Source organism: Callospermophilus lateralis, chromosome 2 (genome assembly GCF_048772815.1).
Source record: "Callospermophilus lateralis isolate mCalLat2 chromosome 2, mCalLat2.hap1, whole genome shotgun sequence".
NCBI classification, from domain to species: domain Eukaryota; kingdom Metazoa; phylum Chordata; class Mammalia; order Rodentia; family Sciuridae; genus Callospermophilus; species Callospermophilus lateralis.
Window position 1 is genome coordinate 82,147,913 of NC_135306.1, and position 27,274 is coordinate 82,175,186.

Sequence of the window (27,274 nt, forward strand, 5' to 3'; positions counted from 1 at the left end):
TATTAGCAAACCAAATATAGCACAATAGTGCAGAAAAGAGCTGACATAGTAAACTTGACTGTTATCCTTTCAAAAATCAGCTACAAGGTTGTCAGGTGTCTGAGAACTTAGATTTGGGGAGGGTTCCTTGCCACGTTCCTTTCTACTAAAACACTCAGGGACTCCAGGGGAACTGGACTGCATGAAATAACCACACAAGAGACAGAAATACCTTTTATTTGGGGGTACTGTGATAGCTCCTCTGACCTTAAGGGTCCGCAGAGAGAACGAGCTTGTGCTGACCCCTTTTATTGAGGAGAAGCCATTCAAAATGAGGCAAAGGGTCAGGTTTCAAGGCGCTGAGTCTAGCTTCACGTGATATCGGCTGTCAGCAGGTTGACTGACATCTAGGAAGGCCACACCCAGAGTAAGAGAAGGGCACACCGGGCTGGGGTTGTAGCTCAGTGGTAGAGTGCTCGCCTAGCATTTGTGAGGCCCTGGGTTCGATCCTCAGCACCACATAAAAATAAATAAATAGAATAAAGGGATTGTGTCCAAAAACACCTAAAAAATAAATATTAAAAAAAAAGAGAGAGAGAAGGGCACACACAAAGGGCGTTTCCATGGAACATTCTATCCCAAATAGGGCAAGAGGGTAATATCACAAAGGAACAGGTGAGCATAGCCCGACCCATGGGGCTGCTGGAAGGCAGGCCTACGCATGAAGACACATTTGGCTGCATTTTTACTCCTCTCAAGATCAGGGCTACCATCTACAGCCACTTAAGCCAGATCATCGGGGATGACCAACAGTGCCTCAAACGGATCAGGAGAGGAAAACGCTGGTCAGATGACATGGCGGCCTCCCACATTTCCTAACTGATAACAATAGATCATCATGCTCAAACTGTACAAGCAATGTGTTTTATACTGAACACCTGCTTTCCTTCTAGTAGTCTGTTCTAGATAGAAGGCACCTTTATGACCAGCCCTCAAGAAAATAATAGCCAAAGTCTCTCCTGAGTTTCCCTGACACAAACTTTTCACAGGTTGTCACAACTCACTGTTTGGAGAATTAAGCACATCCCGTGTGACTCCACCTGAAGATAACTCTTGGAAGCCTGAACTTGGTTTCCCCTAAACTTTGTTCCATGTGTTTTTTTTCCATTTGCTGATGGATTTTGATTTCATCAAGACACCTATCCTTTCACTGTAATAAATCTTAAGTCACAAGACAACTATATGCTGAGTCCTCCTAGTACATTATCCAACCTGAGGATGGGTCTTGGGAGCCTCAACTCAACATTATTTCACAACAAAAGAAGGGGGTTATTCCAGGAATGCATGGTTTAAAATTAGAGCAACCAAGGTCATTCACTACATTAGCAGAATAAGTGAGAAATGTTGTATGATTAAATATCATTTGAGAGGCTGGGGTTGTGGCTCAGCAGCAGAGTGCCTGCCTAGCACATCTGAGGCCCTGGGTTTGATCCGCAGCACCACATAAAAATAAAAGTATTGTGTCCATCCACAACTAAAAAAATATTTTGAGCTTGGCATGGTGGTGCACATGTGTAATACCAGCAACTGAGGAAGCTGAGGCAAGAGGATTGCAAGCTCGAGGCCAGCCTCAGCTATTTAGTGAAGGCCTAAGCAACTTAGTGAGACCCTCTCTCAAAATAAAAAAGGGCTGGGGATATTGCTCAGTGGTAAAGCACCCCTGAGTTCAATCTCTAGTGCCAGATTTAAAAAAAAAATCATTTGATAAAATTCAGTATCCATTCATAATAAAAATTATCATATATTTTCCTTAGTTTGATAAAGGGTGAATAAATAACACTTGTAGTAAATATGGTACGTAACAGTGGTATGTTGAAAGCTTCTCTATGATTAGAAACAATGCAGGGATCACTACCTGTACTCACCAATATATTGGAGATCCCAGCAAAATACAGAAAGGCAAGAAAAAGAAAGAAAAGGTTAAAAGATAGTAAAGAAAGAAGTAAAACTCATCATTTGCAGATGATAAAATTATACAATCATAAATAAAAATCTACAAGGATTTATAAATAAAACATCAGAATTAAAGGGCTGGGGATGTAGCCCAGTGGTAAAGTATCCCTGGGTTCAAGTCCTAGTAACCAAAAAAGAAAAAAAAAATGGGGAAAACAGTGGTGAAAGAAGAGTCTCTTCAATAAATGATGCTAGGGCAACTGGTATCTATATGAAAAGAAAAATAAATGAAAGCTGACCTTTATCTTATCCACAAAAATCAATTCTAGGAGGAAGGTAGAGCCTATGTAAAGGGCAAAATGATAAATCTCCTGGAAGATAATATAGAAAATATATTCAAAGGAAAAGTGTATAAATAGAAAACAAACATTATTAATCTTATAGAAAAAGACTATTAAATTTTATTATAATACAAAATATTTTCATCAGAAATCACCACTAAAGCTGATGCAGTGATACCTGTAATCCCAGCTACTTGGGAAGCTGAGGCAGGAGGAACAATCTCAATTTGGAGACTCCCTAGGGAAACTTAGCAAGACCTTATCTCAAAATAAAATCAAAAGGTCTACAGATATAGATCACTGGTAGATTGCTTGGTTAACACACACAGGGACCTGTGTTCAATCCCCAGTACACCTGGGGGTGGGAGAAGAGCCATGGAAGCTCAGGAGGCTGAGGCAGGAGGACTGCAAATTCAAGGCCAGCCTCAGCAACTTAGTGAGGCCCTAAATAACTTAATGAGACCATGTCTCAAAAAATATAAACGCCTGGGGAATGTGGCTCAATGGATAAGAGCCCCTAGGTGCAATCCCTGGTTAGAAAAAAAAAAAAAAAAGACACCACTGAGACCAAAACCTAAGTCACAGAAATAGAAATAATATTTGCAAAATCATATTCAGAACATATATCAACATTCTATAAATTTATTTAAAACACTGACAATTCAATAAAAAAAAACAAACAAAAGACTTGAATTAGCACTTCACAAAAGAAGATATTCAAATAACCAAAAATATATGAAAAAATGTTTAACCTCACTAGTCATCAGGGAAATGCAAATTAAAAGCACAATAAAAGCCAGGTATGATGACACATGCCTATAATCCCAGCAGCTGAGGAGGTTAAGGCAGGAGGATGAAGAGTTCCAGGCTAGTCTCAGCAAATCAGCAAGGCCCTAATCAAGTCAGTGAGACGCTGTCTCTAAATAAAATATATTTTTAAAAAGGGCTGGGGATATGGCCCAGTGGTTAAATACCCCTAGGTTCAGTTCCCAGTACCAAAACACAAAAACAAAAAACCACACTTCAAAGTACAAAACTCAATAGTACTACAGATACAAAAATACAGAGAGAACCAAACCCTACCAATATAAAAACCACCAACCCAAAAAGATGAATAGGATGGGAAAAAAGGAATAAAAGACAAACAAAGCAAACCGGAAAAAAAATAAACAGAATGACAGGATGTATTTTTATTTATCAGTAGTAACCTTGAAAATAAGCAGATTAAATCCCTCAATTAAAAGATAAAGACTAGGGCTGGGGGGTTGTGGTAGTAGCTCAATGGTAGAGCACTCACCTAGCACGGGCGAGGCCCTGGGTTCGATCCCCAACACCACATAAAAATAAATAAATAAAGATACTGTGTCCAACTACAACTAAAAAATAAATATTAAAAAAAAAAAGACAAGGGCTGGGGTTGTGGCTCAGCAACAGAGTGCTTGCCTAGCACCTGCGAAGCCCTGGGTTCGAACCTTAGCACCACATAAAAATAAATAAATAAAATAAAGGTATTGTGTCCAACTACAACTATAAAATAAATATTAAAAAAAGATAAAGACTAGCTGAGTAGATAAAAGCAAAAACTCAACAGAAGAACACAGACCCAATCATATGCTGTTCATAAGAAACTTACTTCACTGGTAAAGAAAAATAGGCTGAAAGTGAAGGGGTAGAAAAATGAATATATATACCCTGCAAATGGAAACCAAAAATAAAGAGGGGTTGGACTCTTCTCTCTCATCATATCAAAAATCAACTAAAAAAATGGATGAAAGACTTACAATCTGACACTGCTAGAAAAATTTCAGGGAAAAGCAAAACTTACAAATGGGATTATAACAAACTAAATGTTTCTGCATAACAAAGGAATCAATCAACAGAGTAAAGGACAACCTACATAATGGAAGAAAATATTTGCAAATTATTTATCCAATAAGTGATAGATTCCAAAATTTGTAAAGAACTTAAATGACTCAACAGCATAATACTAAAAATATTTTAAAATGGACAATTGACCTGAATAGCCATTGCCCAGAAGAATATATACAAATAGCCAGCAGAAATATGAAAAAATGCCCAAGGAGACTACTTATCAAGGAAATGCAAAACAAAACCATAATGAGATATCATCTTAGCTCAATTAGAATAGCTATTATCAAAAGGAACACAGCCAGGTTTGGTGGCACATGCCTATAATCCCAGCTTGAACATAAAGGGGTGCTGTATTTTGTCAAATGCTTTTTCTGTGTCTATTGAGATGATCATATGATTCTTATCTTTAAGTCTATTGATGTGATGAATTACATTTATTGATATCAGTATGTTGAACCAATCTTGTATCCCTGGGAGGAATCCCAATTAATCATGATGCACAATCTTTTTGATGTTTTTGTATTCAATTTGCCAGAATTTTATTGAGTATTTTTGCATCTATATTCTATATTCTTTAGAGATATTGGTCTGAAGTTTTCTTTTTTTGATGTGTCTGCCTAGTTTTGGAGTGATATGGCCTCATAGAATGAGTTTGGAAATGCTGGGATAAGAGGAACATATGTCAACATCCTAAAGGCTATCTACGCTAAGCCCCAGGCCAACATCATTCAAAATGGAGAAAAATTGAAAGCATTCCCTGTAAAAACTGGAACAAGACAAGGATGCCCTCTTTCACCACTTCTATTTAACATAGTTCTTGAAACATTGGCCAGAGCAATTAGATAGACAAAAGAATTAAATCAAAGGCATTTCTCTATATCAGTGACAAATCCTCAGAAAGGAAAATGAGAAAAATTATCCCACTCTCAATAGCCTCAAAAATACAAAACAAAACAAAACTTGGGAATCAACTTAACAAAAGAGGTAAAAGATCTATATAATGAAAACTACAGAACCCTAAAGAAAGAAATCAAAGAAGACCTTAGAAGATGGAAATATCTACCTTGCTCTTGGATAGGCAGAATTAATATTATCAAAATGACCATACTACCAAAAACATTATACAGATTTAATGCAATTCCAATCAGAACCCCAATGACATTCTTCATAGAAGTAGAAAAAGCAGTCATGAAATTCATCGGGAAAAATAAGAGACCAGAATAGCTAAAGCAATTCTTAGCAGGAAGAGTGAAGCAGGTGGCATCACTATACCAGATCTTAAACTACACTACAGAGCAACAGTAACAAAAACAGCATGATATTGGCACCAAATTAGACTGGTAGACCAATAGTACAGAATAGAGGACACAGAGACTAACCCACAAAATTACAATTATCTTTTATTAGACAATGGTGCCAAGAACATACATTGGAGAAAAGATAGCCTTTTCAACAAATGTGCTGGGAAAACTGGATATCCATATGCAACAAAATGAGATTAAACCCCTATCTCTCACCATGCACAAAACTCAACTCAAAATGGATCAAGGACTTAAGAATAAAACCAGAGACCCTGCATCTAATAGAAGAAAGTAGGCCCTAATCTCCATCAGGTGGGATTAGGCCCCGACTTCCTTAATAAGACTCCTGTGGAACAAGAATTAAAATCAAGAATCAATAAATGGGATGGACTCAAACTAAAAAGTTTCTTCTCATCAAAAGAAACAATCTGTGAGGTAAATAGAGAGCCTACATCTTGGGAGAAAATCTTTACCCTTCACACATCAGATAGAGCACTAAAAACTAGGGTACATAAAGAACTCAAAAAGCTAAAACACCAAAAAAAACCAAACAAACAAATAATTCAAATCAATAAATGGGCCAAGGACCTAAAGAGACACTTCTCAGAAGATGATGTACAATCAATTAACAAATACATGAAAAAATGTTCATCATCACTACCAATTAGATAAAAATGCATATTAAAACCACTCTAAGATTTCATCTCACTCCAGTCAGAATGGCAGCTATTATGAATACAAACAACAATAAGTGTTGGTGAGGACGTGGAGGAAAAGGTACACTCATACACTGCTGGTGGGACTGCAAATTGGTGCAGCCAATATGGAAAGCAGTATGAAGATTTCTTGGAAAATTGGGAATGGAACCACCATTTACCTCTCCTCGGTCTATACCTAAAGGACTTAAAAACAGCATTCTATAGGGACAGAGCCATATCAATGTTTATAATAGCACAATTCACAATAGCTAAACTGTGGAATCAACCTAGATGCCCTTCAATAGATAAATAGATAAGAAAAAGTGTGGCACATATACACAAAGAATATTATTCAGCAATAAAAAGAGAATAAAATCATGGCATTTGCAGGTAAATGGATGGAGTTAGATAAGATAATGCTAAGTGAGGTCAGCTAAACCCAAAAAAACAAATGCCAAAAGTTTTCTTTGATATAAGGAGACTGATTCATAGTGGGATCACGGAGGAATAGATGAACTCTAGATAGGGTGAAGGGGTTGGAGGGGAAGGGAGGGGGCATGGGATAATTAATGATGGTGGAATGTGATGATTATTACTATCCAAAATACATGTATGAAGACATGAATTGGTGTGAATATACTATATATACAATCAGAGATATGAAAAATTGTGCTCTATATATGTAATAAGAATTCTAATGCATTCTGCTGTCATATATAAATAAAAAAAATACATTAAAAAAATAGCTAGTATAGAGGATTTAGAATGTTCCAGGCACAGAGAAATTACATATGTCTGAGGTGATAAATATACTAACTTTTCTCATTTGATAAAATATGTGCAATTACTGTGTGTCAATTTTGTAAAAAATTCTAAGTGCAGCACAGTGGAACATGCCTGTAATCCTCGGGAAGCTGAGGCAGGAGAATAGTAATTTTGAAGCTAGCCTCGGCAACTTAGCGATATCTAATCTCAAAATAAAAAATGAAAAGGGCCAGGGATGTGACTCAGTGGCAGAGCACCACTGGGTGCAACAAATATCAAGAAAAAAAAATAATTCTAATGTTTTATAGTACAGTAGGGTAACTATAGTTTATAGTTATAATATACAGTTATAATATTCTAGTTTATGTATACAACAATCTAGTATGTTTTATAAAGTCTACAACACTCTAGCATATATGTTTTGTAAGACTAGAGGAAAGGGGTTAAAAAGGTTCAAATGTTAGAAATAATAAACACATAAGATGGAAATGCTAATTACCCTAATTTAATCACTACACACTGTATGTACTGGATTATCACATTATACACCACAAATACATGCAAACATAATTACACAATTAGAAGGATTAAAAATAAAACAAAAATAAAATAATATTAAAATCAAAATCTAATTTGTATTGGATCAGATTATTTCTTAGGGCACTAATTATTTTACTGATAGGAAACTAAAGGCTTTAAAGGATATTAACTATTTGTGGGGATGGTTAGGGAGTGACTGCCAAGGTTCATACTCAGTATTAAACTGCGCTCATATCTATGTTAATGGCAGGAATGCTAAGATATGGAATATGGAAGATTTAACCAAAGTTAAAGAGCAAATCACTGCTGGTCTTTGTGGTTCATGCCTGGCTGAGGCAGGAGGACCACAAGTTTGAGGCTAGCCTTGGCAACTTAGGAAGACCCTGTCTCAAAATTTTAAAAATTTAAAAAAAAAAAAAAAAAAAGAGCTGGGATGTGGCATCTTAATAGTGTACCCCTGGGTCAATTACCCAGTACTAAAAAAAAAAAAAAAAAGAACAAATCATCCATAGGTAAAAAGATACTCTAATAAATTAAAAAGTTTAAATTATACGTTTATCTTTCAGATCTTTTGTGTTTGGTTGGGTTTGGTTTGGTTTGGTGGTGTTGAGGACTGAATTCAGAGACCAGGCAAGCACTCTACCACGGAGCAACATCCCAGCCCTATCTTCCAACTCTTAATATCATGTTGCCTAGTTCTTTGTAAACAACTGAAGGAGAAATATGGAGAAAAGATAATTATAATATAATTTGTAAATTAAGTCCTTGGATATTGATATTTTCTCTATATCTGTGAAACAGAAGTCTGACTAACAATAAAAATGTTTTCCCCTTGCTAGGGGCAGTGGCACACGCCTGTAATCCCAGCAGCTCGGGAGGCTGAGGCAGGAGAATCTCAAGTTCAAAGCCAGCCTCAGCAATGGCAAGGTGCTAGGCAACTCAATGAGACCCTGTGTCTAAATAAAATACAAAATAGGGCTGGAGATGTAGCTCAGTGGTTGAGTGCCCCTGAATTCAATCCTCAGTACCAAAAAAAAAAAAAGAATCCTTAAGCAGATTAAGGGGGAAACCTATAATTCTTTCAGTATAGAACTCTTCAACTGAGGGCTGGGGATGTGGCTCAAGCGGTAGCGAGCTCGCCTGCCATGCGCGCCGCCCGGGTTCAATCCTCAGCACCACATACAAACAGATGTTGTGTCTGCCGAAAACTAAAAAATAAATTTAAAATTCTCTCTCTCTCTCTCTCTCTCTAAAAAAAAAAAAACTCTTCAACTGAAATATCCTTTTGGAAATGAACCCACTTACACTTAAAGTAGATGTAATAAGTATTACATCTACTGAGCTAAATATATTAAGAAACCCTACCTGTAACCTATTCACTTTTTGAGCTTCTTTCAAAGAAACAACATGTCCTTTGTTTTCCTGTACCATCATTTGCACTTGATCCTTTAGTTCCTTCACCTCCAGTTCCTTCTGATTAAATACTACTTCATCAGCAGCAAGAGCACACTGGGAAGGAAAGAAGGCACATGTGATATTCACCACAGAAAATACTCAGGAGAACCTATATAATACCACAAAAATCATGATTTAATGACAGCTTGACAATGTCTCTTAAGTTCGTCTTATCCTTTTCATTTTGACTTTTTTCTGGTTTCTAAGAAAGACAGAAACAGTTGAAGGATCTATCATAGTTGTAACATAGGAATTAACTACTACGAAGACAGAAATTTTTATTTCCTGCATATGAATTTTTATTTCCTGCATATGAAAACTAGTTATCTAGTTTAATTAAATAGTTACCTAGGTTCTAGAGAACATTTTACAAGTTTGCAAGAATTACTGTGAGATTTTAATGTGGGTTTTTAAAAATCAAAGAGTTCTTATTTTCCAAACTGACCTACAGAGTTTAAGAACATATTTGGATATTTAAATAAAGTATATTTGTGAATTTTGTATTCTTTCACTATTAAGAGATATATTTTGAAGCCTGAAAAGATGGTTAAGCAGTTTTAGTACTTTGTTTCTGATGAAACTAGTCTGTTTTAAAGTAAACTTGGATTATGCAAATAATAATTATTGAATAATCTTTAAGTTAAACAGAAAATTATTTGCCAAGGACCTACTTCATGCCAGATACTGACTCTCTCTTTGTGTGTATACGCATGTATGTATTATATATATATTTGGGGGGCGGGTACTGGAAATTGAACCCAGGTGCACTTTAGCACTAAGCTACAATCCCAGCCCTTTTTATTTTTATTTTGAGACAGGGCCTTGCTAAATTGCTTAGGGCCTCATTAAGTTGCTGAGGCTGGCCCCAAACTTCCTATCCTCTTATCTCAGCCTCCCAAGTTGCTAGGACTACAGAAGTGCACCATCACAGCTGGCTCCCCTGCTTAGTATTTTAAAAATTTCAGTGAGTAGACATGATTCCTTTACATTTAAGAAACTAAGGCTCATTGAGATTAAATCTCTTTCTGAGATGATACAGTGTATCCAAACCCCTGAGATTAAATTCTAAGGATCTATTTCTTTCTTTTTTTTTTTTTTTTTGGTGGGGGCGGGGACGTACAGGAGATTGAACCCAGGGGCACTTAACCACTGAGCCACATCCCCAGCCCTTTTTTATATATATATTTTTAATTAGAGACAGGGTATTACTGAGTTGCTTAGGGCCTTGCTAAATTGCTGAGACTAGCTTTGAACTCATGATATCCTGCCTCAGCCTCCTGAGCTGCTGGGATTATAGGCAGGAACCACAGAGCCTGGTGTCCCACCTCCCTTTCTTTTGGTACCAGAGATTAGACTCAGGAGCACTAAACCACTGAGCCACATCCCTAGCCCTACTGTGTACTTTATTTAGAGACAGAGTCTCACTGAGTTGTTTAGTACCTCACTTGAGCTGAGGCTGGCTTTCAACTCATAATCCTATCTCAGCCTCCCAAGGTGCTGGGATTACAGGCGTGGACCACCACACATGGCTCCTATTTCTTTTTTGAGACACACATACACATACACACACACACACACACACACACACAAAGATACACTCATTCATATTCTAACTTTCCTTCATAGGAATGTTCTTTCTACAAGGCGACAGGTATAGTAAAGAATGAGTAGTTCATTTACAAAAATACTGCTCTCTTTACAAAAAAGATTTAATCAATAAAATGTAGATGTTTGCGGTATGTGTATGACTCATCCAGAGGTGACACAGCAGTGGATGGGCTCCTGTACTGGGAACCCTGGTCTAAAGTCAGCCTTGATTTTTATCACAGCTTCATAGCAGGACTCTAGGCAAGTCCCTTCTTTTCTGTTTGGGATTCTTCACCAAATTAGGAGGGGAAGTGATTCTGATTATCCTTATAATGCTTTATGGCTGCATAACCTATAGTTACATCTGTAAATTAAGATATAATTCTCATTAGTTAATATCTTCTTTCTGTAGGCAACTAATTGAGAAATTTAAAATATAACTTCTAGTTTGGTATATTTAAGTACAAATTATTTATAACTTAGTTTTATTTGGTTTATTATTTATTTAAAAAGTTTTTATCTGTTCAAAATATGTACCTTCACATACTATTCTTTTTTAAAAAAATATTTATTTTTCAGCTGTAGTTGGACATAATATCTTTGTTTTATTTATTTATTTTTATGTGGTGCTGAGGATCGAACTCAGGGCTTTGCACGTGCTAGATGAGTGCTCAACTACTGAGCCACAACCCTAGCCCATACATACTATTCTTATATCAAAAATTTGGAATAAAAAAATTCCTTTAAGAGATATTTGTTTTGAATAACCAATAAAAAAATAAAAAATAATAAAAAAAAGAGATATTTATAAGGAGGTAGAGTATTCCAATAATTGACTAATGGTGAAAAATCAGATTACAACACTATCTGGCAGCTTCTAAAAAGGAGATGATGATCTCAAAATAATGCTTACTTTCCTCACAATAATCTGGCTAATACTGCATCTGTGAAATGGTCTACAATCTTATGTTAGCCAAGAATTTTTAAAATTAAGCATTTACCTGCTTGCCTAATAGACTCAAGAAGCAGGACTGAGAAGAGAAAATATTCCTGCTTCTTCTCATGCAGAGCATGCCTCACCTTGTTAGCTTGGCTAGCAATCTCGTTAAGCAGTCCATCTTACCAAGCTGCCCTCACAATAACCTTTGGGATGTTTCCCTACATATGTCTATAAATCTCATCCCTTAGCTTGCCACTGTTAAACTCCCTAGGCACAAAGACAGGAAAAGTAAATTAGAAGAGATATTTATTGAGCCTTACAAAATGGAACATATTCATAAATATTCCTGCTGCACATTGAAGGGTAACAGCTGTCTATGGGAAAAGCACCTGTGCAGCTGAGTTTTAAGCAGAACTAACAACTTTCTTCATACAGTACTATTTTTCCCATAAAGAATGACAAACTAGGGCTAGGGTTGTGGCTCAGCAGTAGAGAGCTCACTTAGCACATGTGAGACCCTGGGTTGAATCCTCAGCACCACATAAAAATAAATAAATAAAATAAAGGTACTGTGTCCAACTACAACTACAAAAAAAAAAAAAAGAATGACTAACTATAACCCCAGGCTAAGGCAGGAGGATTCCAAGTCCCAAGCTAGCCTCAGCAACTTAGTAGGCCTAAGAAACTTAGCAAGACCCTGTCTCAAAATAATAAAAAGGGCTGAGGATGTGTGTGGCTCAGTGGTTAAGTACCCCTAGGTTCAATCCCTAGTATCAAAAAAAGAATGACAATCTAAGGTTATCCAGACTTGAATATGTTGGCAGTCATATTCTTGAAAATAAGAACCTCTCATTTTAAGAAATCCATCAATATTTGTTACAGATAAAGCCTGAATTTCAGGAAAAAAAATCAGAATTTTGGAAAACGCTTCTTCCACTAAGAGCTTGACAGCTTCTAATTCTTAACAACTTTGTTAATGAGATCACTGATGATATTAAAGATGTGATTTATTTTCTAAATAACCAGTGAATGATGATTCAAAATCCTGTGCATATAAAAGATCCATTCAAAGGATTAGAAAAAAATAAGTAGGTTTTAGTATATATATATTAATATGACAAAACAGTGCTAAACACACATTGCAAATAAACACGAGAAATTTCTATTTTGCTTTGAATTTTGATGCAGTATCAAATAACTTTCAAAATTACCTGGAAAAGTTATTAAAATACATCCCCCTTCCAACTACAAATCTATATGAGACTGGATTTTCCTAATAATTTCAGCAAACAAATGCTAAGGCACATATGAAAATCCAACTATCTTCTATTAAGGTAGATGTTAAAAGACATTTCCAAAATAGAGTACCTGATATTTTTTAAGCTCTCTCTTCAGCTGGAGAACTGTGATATGCTGTGGTCCTCCTTCCAGGTTTCCAATTCCTTGGTTTGCTTGAAATGAGGTGAGGACAGCCTTCCTGACCTCCTGAGTCATGTTAAACCAGTCCTGCAATTTGTGTTGCTGCTTTTGGTTTAGTCTGACTGCATCTTTTAAGTCCATCAGGAAGGTAAAGGCTTCCTCTATACAATTTTGGTAACCCAGGCATTCTCCTTTTAACTGAGTTACTTGCTCCTCAAGAGAATGGATCCTGTTTTTATCAGGACTGCCCTCTCGCGGGATCTGGCTAGTTTGGCTAATACTACTCTGATGGCTTTGCAATGCTTCTCGAAGCAATTTAATCTCAAATTCCATTTCATCTATACGGTCTGATTCAGGGCTAAAGTTTAAAGTGGGTTTGTTTCTAATATTCCGTGCTCTGTTGGCATATTTCAGAGAATTTAAGGACTCATCAAAATCCAAGGAAGATGGACTGACACACGTTATCATGACAGTCTTGGCACTGCCTCCCAGGGAATCTTTCAAAAGCCGAGTAATTTTAGCATCCCTGTATGGAATATGTGAACTCTTCCTACGTGGGTCCCCAAGGGCACTTATTACGTTTCCTAAAGCCAGCAACCCACTGTTGATCTGAATGGATTCTTTGAACCGTTCACCAGTATTCCCTGTTTTGGTTACTCTTTCCGATCCAGCCAAATCTACAAAATGGAACTTTGAGATAATATGCCGATGGGAATACCATGATCCATCTTCTGATGCCTCCATAGTTTTCTCAACTTGACAAATGCTGATTGTAAAAATTGCATGTGATCTACTGGAGTGCTCATTCATCTGGGTGGTACCTGTATGTCTGGCTGCATTCCCCATCTCTAGAAGACTCATTACTTCATCCACACTCTCCACGTGGCATTCCTTGGCCCCAACAATCACTTGAAACAGCAATAGCAAGATTTCATCAAAGTCCATATAATTAAACTAACCACACAACACTTATCATTTGTGAAACAGCTCAGCTAAAATATTTCATTAAAAATAAAAAATTTCAAATAGTAACATCAATAACATCATTAAACAATTTCAGAAAATCTCCCAAAGGACTCATTTTAGCAGACAGCACTCAGTTTAATATTTAAACTGTACAAGATATAATTTTTTTAGGGGCTGGGGTTGTGGCTCAGAGGTAGAGTGCTCGCCTAGCATGCGTGAGGGTTCGATCCTCAGCACCACATAAAGTAAAATAAAGACATTCTGTCCACCTAAAAGTAAAAAATAAATATTAAAAAAAGATATATTTTTTTTTAAATCTAGTTTTTTGGAGCCAAATATCACACTCAACTATCTTAAATGACAAACTCCTGGGCTGAAGTTATAACTCAGAGATAGAACATGTGCTTAGCACATACAAGACCCTGGGGTCAATCTCCATCATCAAGAACAAAGAAATCCACTAAAATACACTTAATTTCAATACTTTGATCTTCAAATTAAAAGAAAAGAGATTAAATACATAAATTGAAAGAGCTAAATTAATAGTAAATTTATTAAAACAAATCAGTTTCAGTTTTTTTAATATACAAGCCACCCTTAGCTTTAAGGTTTTTTTGTATTGTGGAATCATAATCAACTATGAAAATTTCAGTATAAATACAGTTGGGTATTCATTTTAAAAACAGGCATGCCCTACACAATATGAGTGCAAGGTAAACAGATGAGATGGCAATTCAAAGAAAAATCAAAGCAGTTTCTATTTCAACAACAGAATAAGAAATAAAAAATAACTTAAGCTTACTACCTGCATTCATTGTTTATATTAAAATTTTTCTGAAAAGGAATAGGTGCATTTGGGATTTGTATAAGAGGAGTCAAGCTCTTGATTCCTTGCTCAAATTATAGTGCCAATGCTTCCTCTTTGATCAGATCTTGTCATGTCATTTTTTTTGGAAAAATAATTTCATCTAGGGCTGGGGATGTGGCTCAAGCGGTAGCGCGCTCGCCTGGCATGCGTGCAGCCCGGGTTCGATCCTCAGCACCACATACAAACAAAGATGTTGTGTCCGCCGAAAACTAAAAAATAAATATTAAAAAAATTCTCTCTCTCTCTCTCTCTCTCTCTCTCTCTCTTTAAAAAAAATTAAAAAATAATAATTTCATCTATATTATTTCTATCATGATACGTTTTTAACATCCTCATTCATTTTTAAGTTCTAAAGTATATGTACATAAATAAGCAGTATGAAAATGATCAGTTATATAATATGGCAATGCAGTTATAAATCAGAACTTTCATATTTTTTTCCAGTGTTGGGATATATTTTGGCACTACAGTTCTCAAATTACAATTCCCAGTCTCCATCCTAGATCAATTAAATCAGAAACTCTGAGAAGTAGAACCTAGAAATCAACATTTTTTAAAAAAGCTTCCCACCTGGGGCTGGGGTTGTGGCTCAGTGGTAGAATGCTCGCCCAACATGCATGAGGCACTGGGTTTGATCCTGAGCACCACATAAAAATAAAATAAAGGTATTGTGTCTACCTACAACTAAAAAGAATTAAAAAAAAAAAAAAAAAGCCTCCCAACTGATACTAATTGTCCTGTATACAGTACCTCTGAGTTCAATCAGTATAAAGTACCTCTGAGTTCAATCCCCAGGACCAAAAAAAAAAAAGAAAAGAAAAAAGAAAGTACTAAAGAAAAAAAAATAAACAGAAAAGTACTATAAAGAAATTTGTCAAACAAATGCATTTTTGGTTGTGAATGGGCCATTAAACAAGATATAGCAATTTGTTTTAGGATTGTTTGTACATCCTTCCAAACCTTTGCAGGACTGATATCAGCTGTGAAATATTTTAATCATTAAATTATTACAAGTAGTATAGCATATACTTCTATGTTGTTTAATGCTTCACAATTAGCATATATTATTTTTGTGATTTTTTTGATAAAAGAAAACATTCAATAATTCTGTTCCATATGATAAAGAAGTTCAAAACATCAGTCTGAAATTCTATTCAGACGAGAGAAATTATAGTGATTTACCTAATAAGATCATAAACTACCATGTTTACTTTTTTCTGAAAAATAAGCCCAAAATCATATTCTTCAGACATCTAAAAACGCCAGGACTGCCAGGACAGGTCTATAAAGAGGCAAGATCTAAAGTCCCCTACAGATTGCTATTTGAATGATAATGCCCACCTTCCTTTCCTAAGCACTAGAAAAATCTCCCCAGGAAGTCACTTTTCTGGGGATTGCAAGGAAGGTTCTGCTAAATGTGTTATCTATCTAGGAGAGGAGGACAGCCAAGAACAGTTATTACACCCTCCACCCCCACCCAGAACCATCGAAGAGCAACAGCCATGGCTCTGGGGTACCTCAACAAGAGGCCCATGGTGACTAAGAACATGAACAGGTCGAAGCACAGCCACCATTAGAGGCACCTTACCAAGCATACCAGTTCATGCAGGACAGGATCTGAAAGGTGTGTAGCTGTGCCCACTATGGGCATCATGCCATGGAGCTATTCAAGATCTCCAAGGGCAATTGGGCCCTCAAGTTTGTCAAGAAAAGGATGGGGACACATCCACCACGTTAAAAAGAAACAAGAGGAGCTAAGCCAGTCCTCCGTGAGGAAAGCAGATGCCAAGAAGGACTGAGCCCCATTTTCTCAATAAACCTTTACAGGAAAAAAAAAAAATCAAAAAACCCATTTGTTGCAATGTTATTACTAATAGTTATAACCTGGAAACAGCCTAAATGGCCAACAATGGAACACTACTTAAATAAAACATGATAACACATTCATAAGACAAATTACCACAGGACCATAGAATCATACGTTTCAAAAATATTTAATGACATGTGAAAATGCATATAAGTATTAAATAAAAGTAAAATGCAAAACTATAAGAGGTGGGTGGTGCAAGTATATACTTAAAAAAAATTACACGTATCCAGAAAAATAAATCTAGAAGGAAACATACCAAAAGAGAAGTTGTAAATTGTAGGTGTAGCTTTGTGGTAGAGTACTTGTTTAGCATATGAGGCCCAAGGTTGGATCCCAAAAAACAGACACACACACAGAACACAGACACACACACATACATACATACACACTAAAATAAATTTTAAAAAGAGAGAGAGAAGGAGAGAAGAGAGAGAAAGTTGCTATTTCTAGGTTCTGGGATCAAAGACAATCTTTAGTTTTCTTCCCTATAGTTTTCTGTTTTGAAAATGTATTATAATGAAAATACTAGCTTTTAAATCAGAAAAACAAAAGTCATTATTTTTTTAACTACTTATATTTTGAATCGGGCATAGTGGTACACAACTGTATTCCCAGCAACTCAGGGGGCTAAGGCAGGAAAATCAAGAGTTCAAAGTTAGCCTCAGCAACTTAGTGAGACCCTAAACAACTTAGTGAGACCCTGTCTCTAAATTTTTTTTTTAAAGGGCTGGGGATGTGGCTCAGTGGTTAAGTGCCCTTGGGTTTGATCCCTGGTTTTTTTTAAAAAAAAAAAAAAAAAAACCTTGCATTTTGACCCTACCATTGTAATCTTCGATTTCCAAACAATTTTTTATTAATTACTGAAGTTAAAAAGGTTGCTAGCATAGAAAGGCAGACATTGAAAAGCATAACAAAAGATAGTAAATGTCAATATAAAGAAGTAAAAACATAAAAAATATAAACTCTAAACTTAAAAAAAAGAAATAGGAATGCTGGAACAAAAATTTGAAATTTTAAGAGAAAGAAAGGAGAGTTTTGGATCAGGCTGGATGAATACCTAAAGTAAAAGTCATCCCCAATCTCTGGGGAAAATATACAAAAATAATTGTAGCTGATATCATAGTCACACTTGAGTTCAATGCAGAGGAAGGCAATTATAGGAAATCACTATCATGAACTAGAAATTTATCAGAAGAACTACTTTTTCACCTGAGTATTTATGTAAAATTAATAATCAAAAGATTAATAATCAATAAGCTATTCAACTTAAAAGTAAAAACAAGGGGCTATGAGTATAACTCAATGATATAACACCTGTGTACTATGGGCAAGATGTTTGGTTTGAGCCCCAGCACCCCAAATTTTAGTTAATTAATTAACTAATAAAAAGTTAAAAACAAACTCAGGCTGGACATAGTAGTACACACCTGTTATCCCAGTTACTTAGTAGGCTGAAGCAGGAGGATCCCAAGTTTGAGGCTAACTTTAACAACTTAGTGAGACCTCATCTCAAAATTAAAAAGGGTTGGCGATATAGCTTAATGGTAAAGCACATTTTAGTTAAATCTCCATTGCCAAAACCAAACAAACACACAAATTCATTCTGCTTCTATCATTTGTTTCTTTGGAATATCCAGAAACTGAATAAAGCATATCTATTTGCTAATGAAGGCAATCATTTAAGTAGGCTACTTCACCTGTGTTTCCTTTTTCATCTTCTCGGATGTGAAGATCTTTCATGGATGTCTCCAATTCCAGAAGATCTCTTAGGTCTTCCTTGTATACTTCTATGTAGGATACTTTTATAACAAAGTTAATGCTAGGATTTTCAGAGATGCTTTGAAATATTTCTTCAATAGCACGAGGAATGATACCCTTTTGACCCTCCACAACTGAAGCTGAAAATTTAGAAAGGAAAGTACATCTGGAACTTGAAATACAAGAAAAGCTACTATCCAAAATTTATACTTAATAAATTTTCCAAAAAATAAAAAAATAAATTTTCCTACATTTCGATTGTGAAATTTTTTAAACCACAAAATGATAAAATTCATAGATCAAAATATTTATATGCATCCCTTTACTCAAAATTTACTCATACATTCATTCAACAAATATTTACTCTGTACCTAATATGTACCATGCACTATTCTAGCACTCTGGACAAAACAGAGGAGAAACAAATTCCTGACCTCTTGTGAGTCTACTAAGGAGAAAGAGCAATAAAAAAATAAATGTGCTGGGTGCGATGGTGCATGCCTGTAATTCCAGCAGCTCAGGAGGCTGAGGCAGGAGGATTGCAAATTCAAGGCCAGCCTCAGCAACTTAGTGAAACCTTAATCAACTCAGCAAGACCCTGTCTCAAGATAAAATAAAAAAATAAAAAGAACTGGGAATGTAGCTCAGGGATATAATGCTCCTGGGTTCAATCTTCAGTGTAAAAAAATAAAAAGAATATATATTTATACATCCAAAGATGTTATGTAAGGATAAGAAAGTATTGCTTGTATGAAAAAAAATCAACACAACCTAATGATCTATTAAAAGCATGCCTAGTTAACAATGGTATACCCTACACCTACTATAATATAGATGTCTAAGATCTATGAATAAAAGAAAAGCAAACGTCTTATCTGGTTAAAAGAACATATACATATCTATACAAAAATACTTAAAATAAAATTGTTTACCTTTGGGAGTTAGAATAAAAAGTAAAAACAAAGGAACATTTTAATTTTTTTTTATCTTATAGTTGTCATATTTGAATTTTTACCATTTAAAATCATTTAAATACATAAACCTATTACTTAAAGGGTTCTTGTTGTTTAGATTTTTTTCCCCCAGTACTGGGGATTGAACCCAGGGGTGCTTTACCACTGAGCTACATCCCCAACCCAGTCCCTCCCCCCACTTCTTTAAATTTTGTGATAGGGTCTTACCAAGTTGCTGAAGCTGGCCTCAAACCTGTGATCCTCCTGCCTCAGACTCCCTAGTAGCTTGGATTACAGGCATGTATCAGGATATGCATCATACCCAGCAACATAAAGCTTTAAATATAGTTATAAAATAAACTAAATATATTGTAGAGAACTGGAAAAAGCATATAACAAGGAAGCTTATAATAACTAAATGACAAGCCAAACCAATAAATTAAACATATTTATATAAGTTTAAGACAAAAACAAAAGATGTGATAAAATATATTATTGAAAGTCCCATGAATGCTTTAGGCCACAAGTGGCATTAGTGAAACTCAAAGCAGGTAGGTACAATAGAAATGTCCATTTTGATATGAAAGATTAAATTATATAAAAATATATTAAAAATATGTTATATATTTCATAAATATGCCATGCCATTTTTTTAATATTTATTTTTTAATTTTCGGTGGACACAACATCTTTATTTTATTTTTATGTGGTGCTGAGGATCGAACCCAGCGCCCCACACATGCTAGGTGAGCGCGCTACGGCTTGAGCCACATTCCCAGCCTGCCATGCCATTTTTAAAATATTTTCTAGTTGCTGTTGGACACAATACCTTTATTTTATTTATTTTATGTGATGCTGAGGATCGAACTCAGGGCCTCACACATGCTAGACGAATGCTCTACCTCTGAGCCACAACCCCAGCCCTAGCCATGCCATTTTATAAACACATTATCTTCCTAATTCATCAATTCACTGTTCCTTAAATACTAGATCCAAGGAAGTGGCCCTTGGCTCATTAAAACTCCTTTTATATAAAGGGCTGTCCTTACCCAAATCTACCCCATCCCTGGAATATTCACCAGTGTCCCCAATACTAGGGGGAGCCATGGTGATAAAAATGCTGAAGCTTTTAGACAATGTAATTTCTAAAGCAGAAAAAGATGCAGGGAGGACAAAACAGTACTGGCAACTGACCCCACATGAGACCAACCTAATTCATAGTTCTTTATACTAAAATCCCTTTCTATTTAGATCATTTATTACAGACTAGGTAGAATCTCAATCACTAGCATTGTTTATATTAGTAAGAATAATTTGTTTTTTAAAAAAGCACTCATATTAATCGTATTTCTTCACTCTTAGAATCTTAAGACTTATTTATTCACTTGAGAATCTACTGAGATTTTGGGGTGGGGTAGAAAGGTGAAGGAGACTTGAAAATAGAAAGGTGTAGAAATTGCAGGGAAGCAAAGCAGTCTGATGGTGACAGGGTATGTATGCAGGAGAGATGTAGAAAGGCCAGTTCTGCCCAAGCCTAGAAAAAGAATCCAGGAACAAGGAAGAGAACATATCCACATCATTATTTGAATCCACAACTTACACAACCTGGAACACAGATTAGTACCATAGCATTTGAGTGAGCATTTATTTATGTTCCATTTTAAAAAAGGAGTTAAAGCAGCTTTACATATACCTATGACAGACATCTGTATACCAGTGTTTACAGCGGCATTATTCACAAAAGCCAAAAGGATATTATAAACCAAGTGTTCACTGACAGAGAAATGAATAAATAACACTTAGTATATACATACAATGAGATATTATTCAGTCAAAAAGAAATGAGGTTCTGGGCTGGGGATGTGGCTCAAGTGGTAGCGCGCTCGCCTGGCATGCGTGCGGCCCGGGTTCGATTCTCAGCACCACGTACAAACAAAGATGTTGTGTCCGCCGATAACTAGAAAATAAATATTAAAAAATTCTCTCTCTCTCTCTCTTTAAAAAAAAAAAAAGAAATGAGGTTCTGATACATACTACAATATGCTGAGAGAAGTCAGAAGCAGAAAGACAAGCATTATATGATTCTACTTCTATGAAACATCTAGAATAGTCAAATATTTACAGAGATAGAAAGTAAATTGGAATTAGAGGGTAAAGGCTGAGGTATTCATTGCTTAATGGATATAGAGATAAAAATTTTTGGAAAGAGTGGTATTAATACTGTGAATATATATTTGATACCAAATACCTATGCACTTAAAAGTACAATTAAAAGTACTAGTTGTTTGTATTTATGTATATTTTCCACGATTTTAAAAATAGTAAAAAAAAAAGTATACAAGATAAAATTTAAAATAAATGGAGGGCTGGGGATGGGGCTCAAGCTGTAGCGCGTTCGCCTGACATGCGTGCAGCCCGGGTTCGATCCTCAACACCACATACAGACAAAGATGTTGTGTCCACCGAAAACTAAAAAAATAAATATTAAAAATTTCTCTCTCTCTCTCTCTTAAAAAAATAAAAATGAAATAAATGGAGGTATAAATTGAAACTTAAGGTTAAATACATTTTGTAAACCAGCTTCAGCATTTTCAGCATTGTTTCAGAGAAAATATATTCAAAGCAATAAAAGTCTGCCCTCAAATGAAACTTAATAACTTCCTTTCTGAGCTAGATATAGTGGCACACACCTTTTTTTTTTTTTTAATCTTTGTGTGTGTGTGTGTGTGTGTGTGTGTGTGGTTCTTTATTTTGTCTTTCTTTTTTGGAACTGGAGATCGAACCTAGGGCTTTGAGAATGTGAGGCAAGTGGTTTGCGCTGAGCTACATCCCAGCCCAGTGGTACAGACTTGTAATTCCAGCAACTTGGGAGGTTACAGTAGGAGAATAACAAATTTGAGGCCAGCTCAGCAATTTACTGAGGCCCTAAGGAACTTAATGAGACCATGTCTCAAAAACTAAATAAAATAATAATAATAAAAATAAAGATAACTTGCTTTCAACTAGATTACCAAACTAGATTCAAGGCAACACACATCTCAAAAATCTGAACCTTTGGAGCTGGGGTTGTGACTCAGTGGTAGAGTTCTTGCCTAGCACACATGAGGCACTGGGTTCAAACCTCAGGACCACATAAGAATGAAATAAAGATATTGTGTTCACATACAACTAAAAAATAAGTATAAAAAAAACCCTGAACCTTTATTAACTCATTAAATCCCATTGTTTCAGATTTGGGATGCCTATGACAACTCAAATTGAGGAACAAACATACCAGTACCGTAAATTTTGAAATAAATGTTTTTAGAGTTCTATTCTTTTGAGAAAAATTAATAGGTGAATGACAGATCATTTAAAAATATATACATTTTCATATACATTTGAAAAATATATAAAGGATATGTAAGTTCTGTATTATTATTTCTAAACTATTTTAATGCACCTGTGCCAATTTTGTTGAAATATCTGCAGAATTAAAACCTTGGAACTTATTGGGTAACTAGGATGACTGCCCTTTTCCTAATTCAAGATTTAAAGCTGCCATTGTATAGCAAGTAAAGGAAGCTATAGGTTTTTACAAAAGGAAGAAAACAAAAATTCTTTTTCAGGGCTGGGGTTGTGGCTCAGCTGTAAGAGTACTTGCCTACCATATGTGAGGCCCTGGGTTTGATCTTCAGCATCACATATAAATAAATAAAATAAAGGTATTGTGTCCAAGTACAACTAAAAATATATATATATTTTTTGAAAAAAATTCCTTTTCAAACACTTCTAGAAAGAAGTTTCTAGAAGAAAATACCTAAATTCTTTCAAACTATAATATAAATAAGCAATCTAGAGTAGCCAAAATATTCGACTAACCAGAAACAGCTCAATTATTCCCTTTATCAGCAGGTAACAATGCACAGCAATTTAAAAACTTAAATGTCAAATATTTATAATAAGTTTAAACATGTATTTTGGTGCCCTTAGAGACATTTAAGGGATAGGGTTATATATAGCTCAGTGGTAGAGCATTTCCTTTGCATTTGTGAAACCCTGTGTTCAATCCCCTGCATCATAAGGAAAAATAAAACAAAACTACCACATTTGCAATGTTGGTAGTTATATTCCTGAAATAGACTAGATCAGAGAACCTGTCAAGTTTGATACTTCAACAGTCAACATTTAGACAGTATATACTGTTTAAGGGGTATACAAAGGGTATACTCATGACCTCTTAATAAAAATTAATATAACTACTGGGCGTGGTGGCACATGCCTATAATCGCAGCAGCTCAGGAGACTGAGGCAGGAGTACCACGAATTCAAAGCCAGCTCAGCAAAATCAAGGTGCTAAGACTCTGTCTCTAAATAAAATACAAAATAGGGCTGGGGATGTGGCTCAGTGTTTGAGTGCCCCTGGGTTCAATTCCCAGTATTCCCTCACCAAAAAAAAAAAAAAAAAAAAATCAATATAACTACATCACTAGGCTCTGAATATCTCAAAAGTACTATTAGTGTAAAGTTGATAGTAGGTCTTTAAGATCATAAACCATTTGCCAATTTTTTAAAAATTACCATCCTCAAAAGAAGCCCAATTTTCATTAGAAAAATTTAATTATATATAGATTTTTTAAAATTGGAAGATACTAGGGCTGGGATTGTGGCTCAGAGGTAAAGCGCTCGTGTGGCATGTGTGAGGCACCGGGTTCGATCCTTAGCACCACATTAAAAAAAAATATATTGTGTCTACCTATAACTAAAAAATAAATTCAAAAAAATTGAAGGTGGGCTGGGGATGTGGCTCAAGCGGTAGCGCGCTCGCCTGGCATGTGTGCAGCCTGGGTTCGATCCTCAGCACCACATACAAACAACAATGTTGTGTCCGCCGAAAACTAAAAAATAAACATTAAAAAATTCTCTCTCTCTCTTTAAAAAAAAAAAAAAAATGGATACTGGGCACTTCAGGCCCCTCAATATAATCTTTGAAACAAGGACTTCTTCAGAGCCACAAGTTTTTTTTTTTTTTTTAAGTATTTATTTTTAAGTTGTAGTTGGACACAATACCTTTATTTTATTTATTTATTTTTATGCAGTGCTGAGGATAGAACTCAGGGCCTCATATATGCTAGTTGAGCACTCTACCGCTGAGCCACATCCCCAGCCCATGAGACAAGTTTCTGAAAGTTACATATTCTACATTTGAGAAGTATGAAAAATAAGAAAATTTACTGAGCCATTATATAGAGAGAACACTAAAATTTTAGGCAATAATGCATATGTACAATATTCAAAAGTTTGCTTTATATCACAATGAACCAGGTTTTCCAAGTGCTTTTTTAGTGTCAGAGGTATGGTTCCTTGGAAGCAGATGTGAAGGTGGAATTTGAGTATGAGATATTTATTAGGGGCCAGAGCCTAAGAAATAAAGAAATAGGAGGCAGGAATGTACAGAAGTCATTCTGGCAAGTGATTTCCTAAAAGATGGTTTTGTTTCTTCACAAAATAACTTTTAGAAATGCTTTGAAGACTTTGTTGTGAAAAAAAGCTCAGATTCTTAAAATGTCAAGCTCATTCAGCTTTCATAAGTAATGTTCACAAAAAGCTTCTAATTAAAGCTTTTTGACAACCGTGACAAAGATTTTTTTACTTGGCCAACCTTTCTTCAAGTTTCTGAACATTCTCCTAGGCAATCTGTGCACTTTTTTGTAAAAATCAGTTATTATTAAGAACTGTATTAGGGCTGGGGATGTGGCTCAAGTGGTAGCGCGCTGGCCTAGTATGCGTGAGGCACTGGGTTAGATTCTCAGCACCACATAAAAACAAAATAAAGATATTATGTCCACCTAAAACTAAAACATAAATATTTTTTAAAAAAGAACTGTATTAAGTCAGTTTAGCAAGTAGGTAGATGGTTTAGATACAAAGTGTCCACCAAAACTCATGTGTGAGACAAATGCAAGAAAGTTTAGAGGGGAAAAAATTAGGTTATGAGAGGTTAATCTCATAAGTGTATTAATCCACATGAATGGATTAACTGGGTGGTAACTGTAGGAAGGTAGGGTGTGGCTGGAGGAGGTAGGTCACTGGGGGCTTGCCTTTGGAGTACATATTTTGTCCCCAATGAGCAGAGGTCTCTGTTTCCTGTGCAATGTCCCGAGTTGCTACTTTCCACCACATTGTTCTGCCTCACCTCAGGCCCAGGACAACAGAGTTGGCCATCCGTGGACTGAGACCTCTGAAGCCATGAGTCACAAATAAACTTTTCTCCTCTTCATTATTCTTGTCAGGTCTTTTGATCACAGTAGCAAAAAAAAAAAAAGAAAAAGCTGGACTAAAATAGAAGAATCCTCCACTCTCAATATCTGATATGGTTCCTAATCCTCTACTATCTCCCAGGAGATATCTAATCACACTGGCCTGTCTTGGGCAAGAATCCTATTAGTTGATTTTAGCCAGAATTTCTCTTACTCTTGATGTTACCTCATAGTAATTTTCTATCGGCCCCACCTTGTTCCTTGGCTATAAATTCCCACTTACAGTCCATACTGTATTTGGAATCAAGACAATCTTTTTCCCTCACCGCAAAAATCCCATTGCAGTGGTCTCTACATTCATCACCGCAAAAATCCCATTGCAGTGGTCTCTACATTCATCACACCAATCCTGAATAAAGACTTTTTTTTTTGTTTTCTTTTTAGTACTGGGGATTAAACCCAGGGGTGCTTTACCACTGAGCTCCATTCCCAGCCCTTTTTATTTTTAATTTTAAGACAGGGTCTCACTAAGTTGCTTATGATCTCATTAAATTGCTTAGGACTTTGCTAAATTGCTGAGGCTAGTCTTAAACTCTGAATTCTCCTGCCTCAGACCCCAAATCACTGGGATTAGAGGTATACACTACCATGCCCAGCCTAAATAAAGACTTTTTTACCATAAAAGGAAAAAAAAAAAAAAAAAAAGCTTATAAACAATCTCAACAGAGGAGTTGGCTTTCAATCCCCATTCCATTACCAATCACGTAACTAAAGAATTCATTTCCTTGGCTGGAGCTCCTCGTGTTTCAGTGAAGAGAAATGATTTCCAGGGTCCCACCAAGTCTATAAGAAATCCCATGATTCTACCTCTTCTACACTATTATTACAATTAGAAGAAATTATATTCTAAAATACACTTGAAACTACAAAATAAATTTTTCTGGGCTGGGGTTGTGGCTCAGTGGTCGAGTGCTTACCTAGCATGTGTGAGACTCTGGGTTCGATCCCCAGTACCACCCACATAAACAAATAAAGGTATTATGTCCATCTACAACTAAAAAAAATAATTAAAAAAAAGTTTTAAAAAAAATGCAAAATCTGATCATATCAACTTATTTATCTCTATTTTAAACTTTGTTCAAAATAACAAGGGCTTAGCACTAAACATTGTCTTAAACATCTTTCCTCAAGAAAATACCATCATAAGTTCGATTATTTAATGGACTTTCAATATTTAAAAACTAATCTGTCAAATATAATGATCTTATGATCACATTTGATTATACTATTTATTCTTTCATTATTCAATCAACATGCCAAACACCTACTGGGGGTTAGATATTGTCATATTTTCACTTTTTTCTATTTTCTCAAATAAAAGCCAAAGAATATGAATATCTTACCAACATGGCCTCCTCCAATGGTGTATGTCTTCCCAGATCCAGTTTGTCCATAGGCAAAAACCGTTGCGTTATACCCCTCAATAAGTGATAATACTAGGGGCTTTATACAAGTATTATAAACTTCATCTTGAGTGGAATTTTTGCCAAAAACAAAATCAAAAGTAAAGACTCTATCTCTCCCAATGATAATTTGCTGGGTATTTGGAATAACTCTCACACAAACTTGATGATTATGAAGAACTTCTTTGCAAAGTAGAGGTCTAATTCTTACAGCAACTTTTACTGGTATTTCTTCCATGGCAGCTTAGATTTTACTAAATAGGTTATTTACTTAAAGTTCAGTATCTAGTGTGAGACACATCCATTT

General features: G+C 35.6%; 1 protein-coding gene across 4 annotated transcripts in view; it reads right to left on the bottom strand.

The window, feature by feature from the left end:
* The window catches only part of Kif27 (kinesin family member 27), a 79,925-nt gene extending 52,720 nt beyond the window's left edge, over window positions 1-27,205 (bottom strand). For all 4 annotated transcript variants that reach the window (XM_076843512.1, XM_076843513.1, XM_076843514.1 and 1 more), the window contains exons 1-4: window positions 26,908-27,205; window positions 18,252-18,452; window positions 12,800-13,758; window positions 8,815-8,958 (exon numbers count right to left, since the gene is read on the bottom strand). In XM_076843512.1, coding sequence (XP_076699627.1) covers window positions 8,815-8,958; window positions 12,800-13,758; window positions 18,252-18,452; window positions 26,908-27,205 — 1,602 coding nt within the window. The remainder of the gene's footprint in view (window positions 1-8,814; window positions 8,959-12,799; window positions 13,759-18,251; window positions 18,453-26,907) is intronic.
* Window positions 27,206-27,274: the final 69 nt, after the last annotated feature.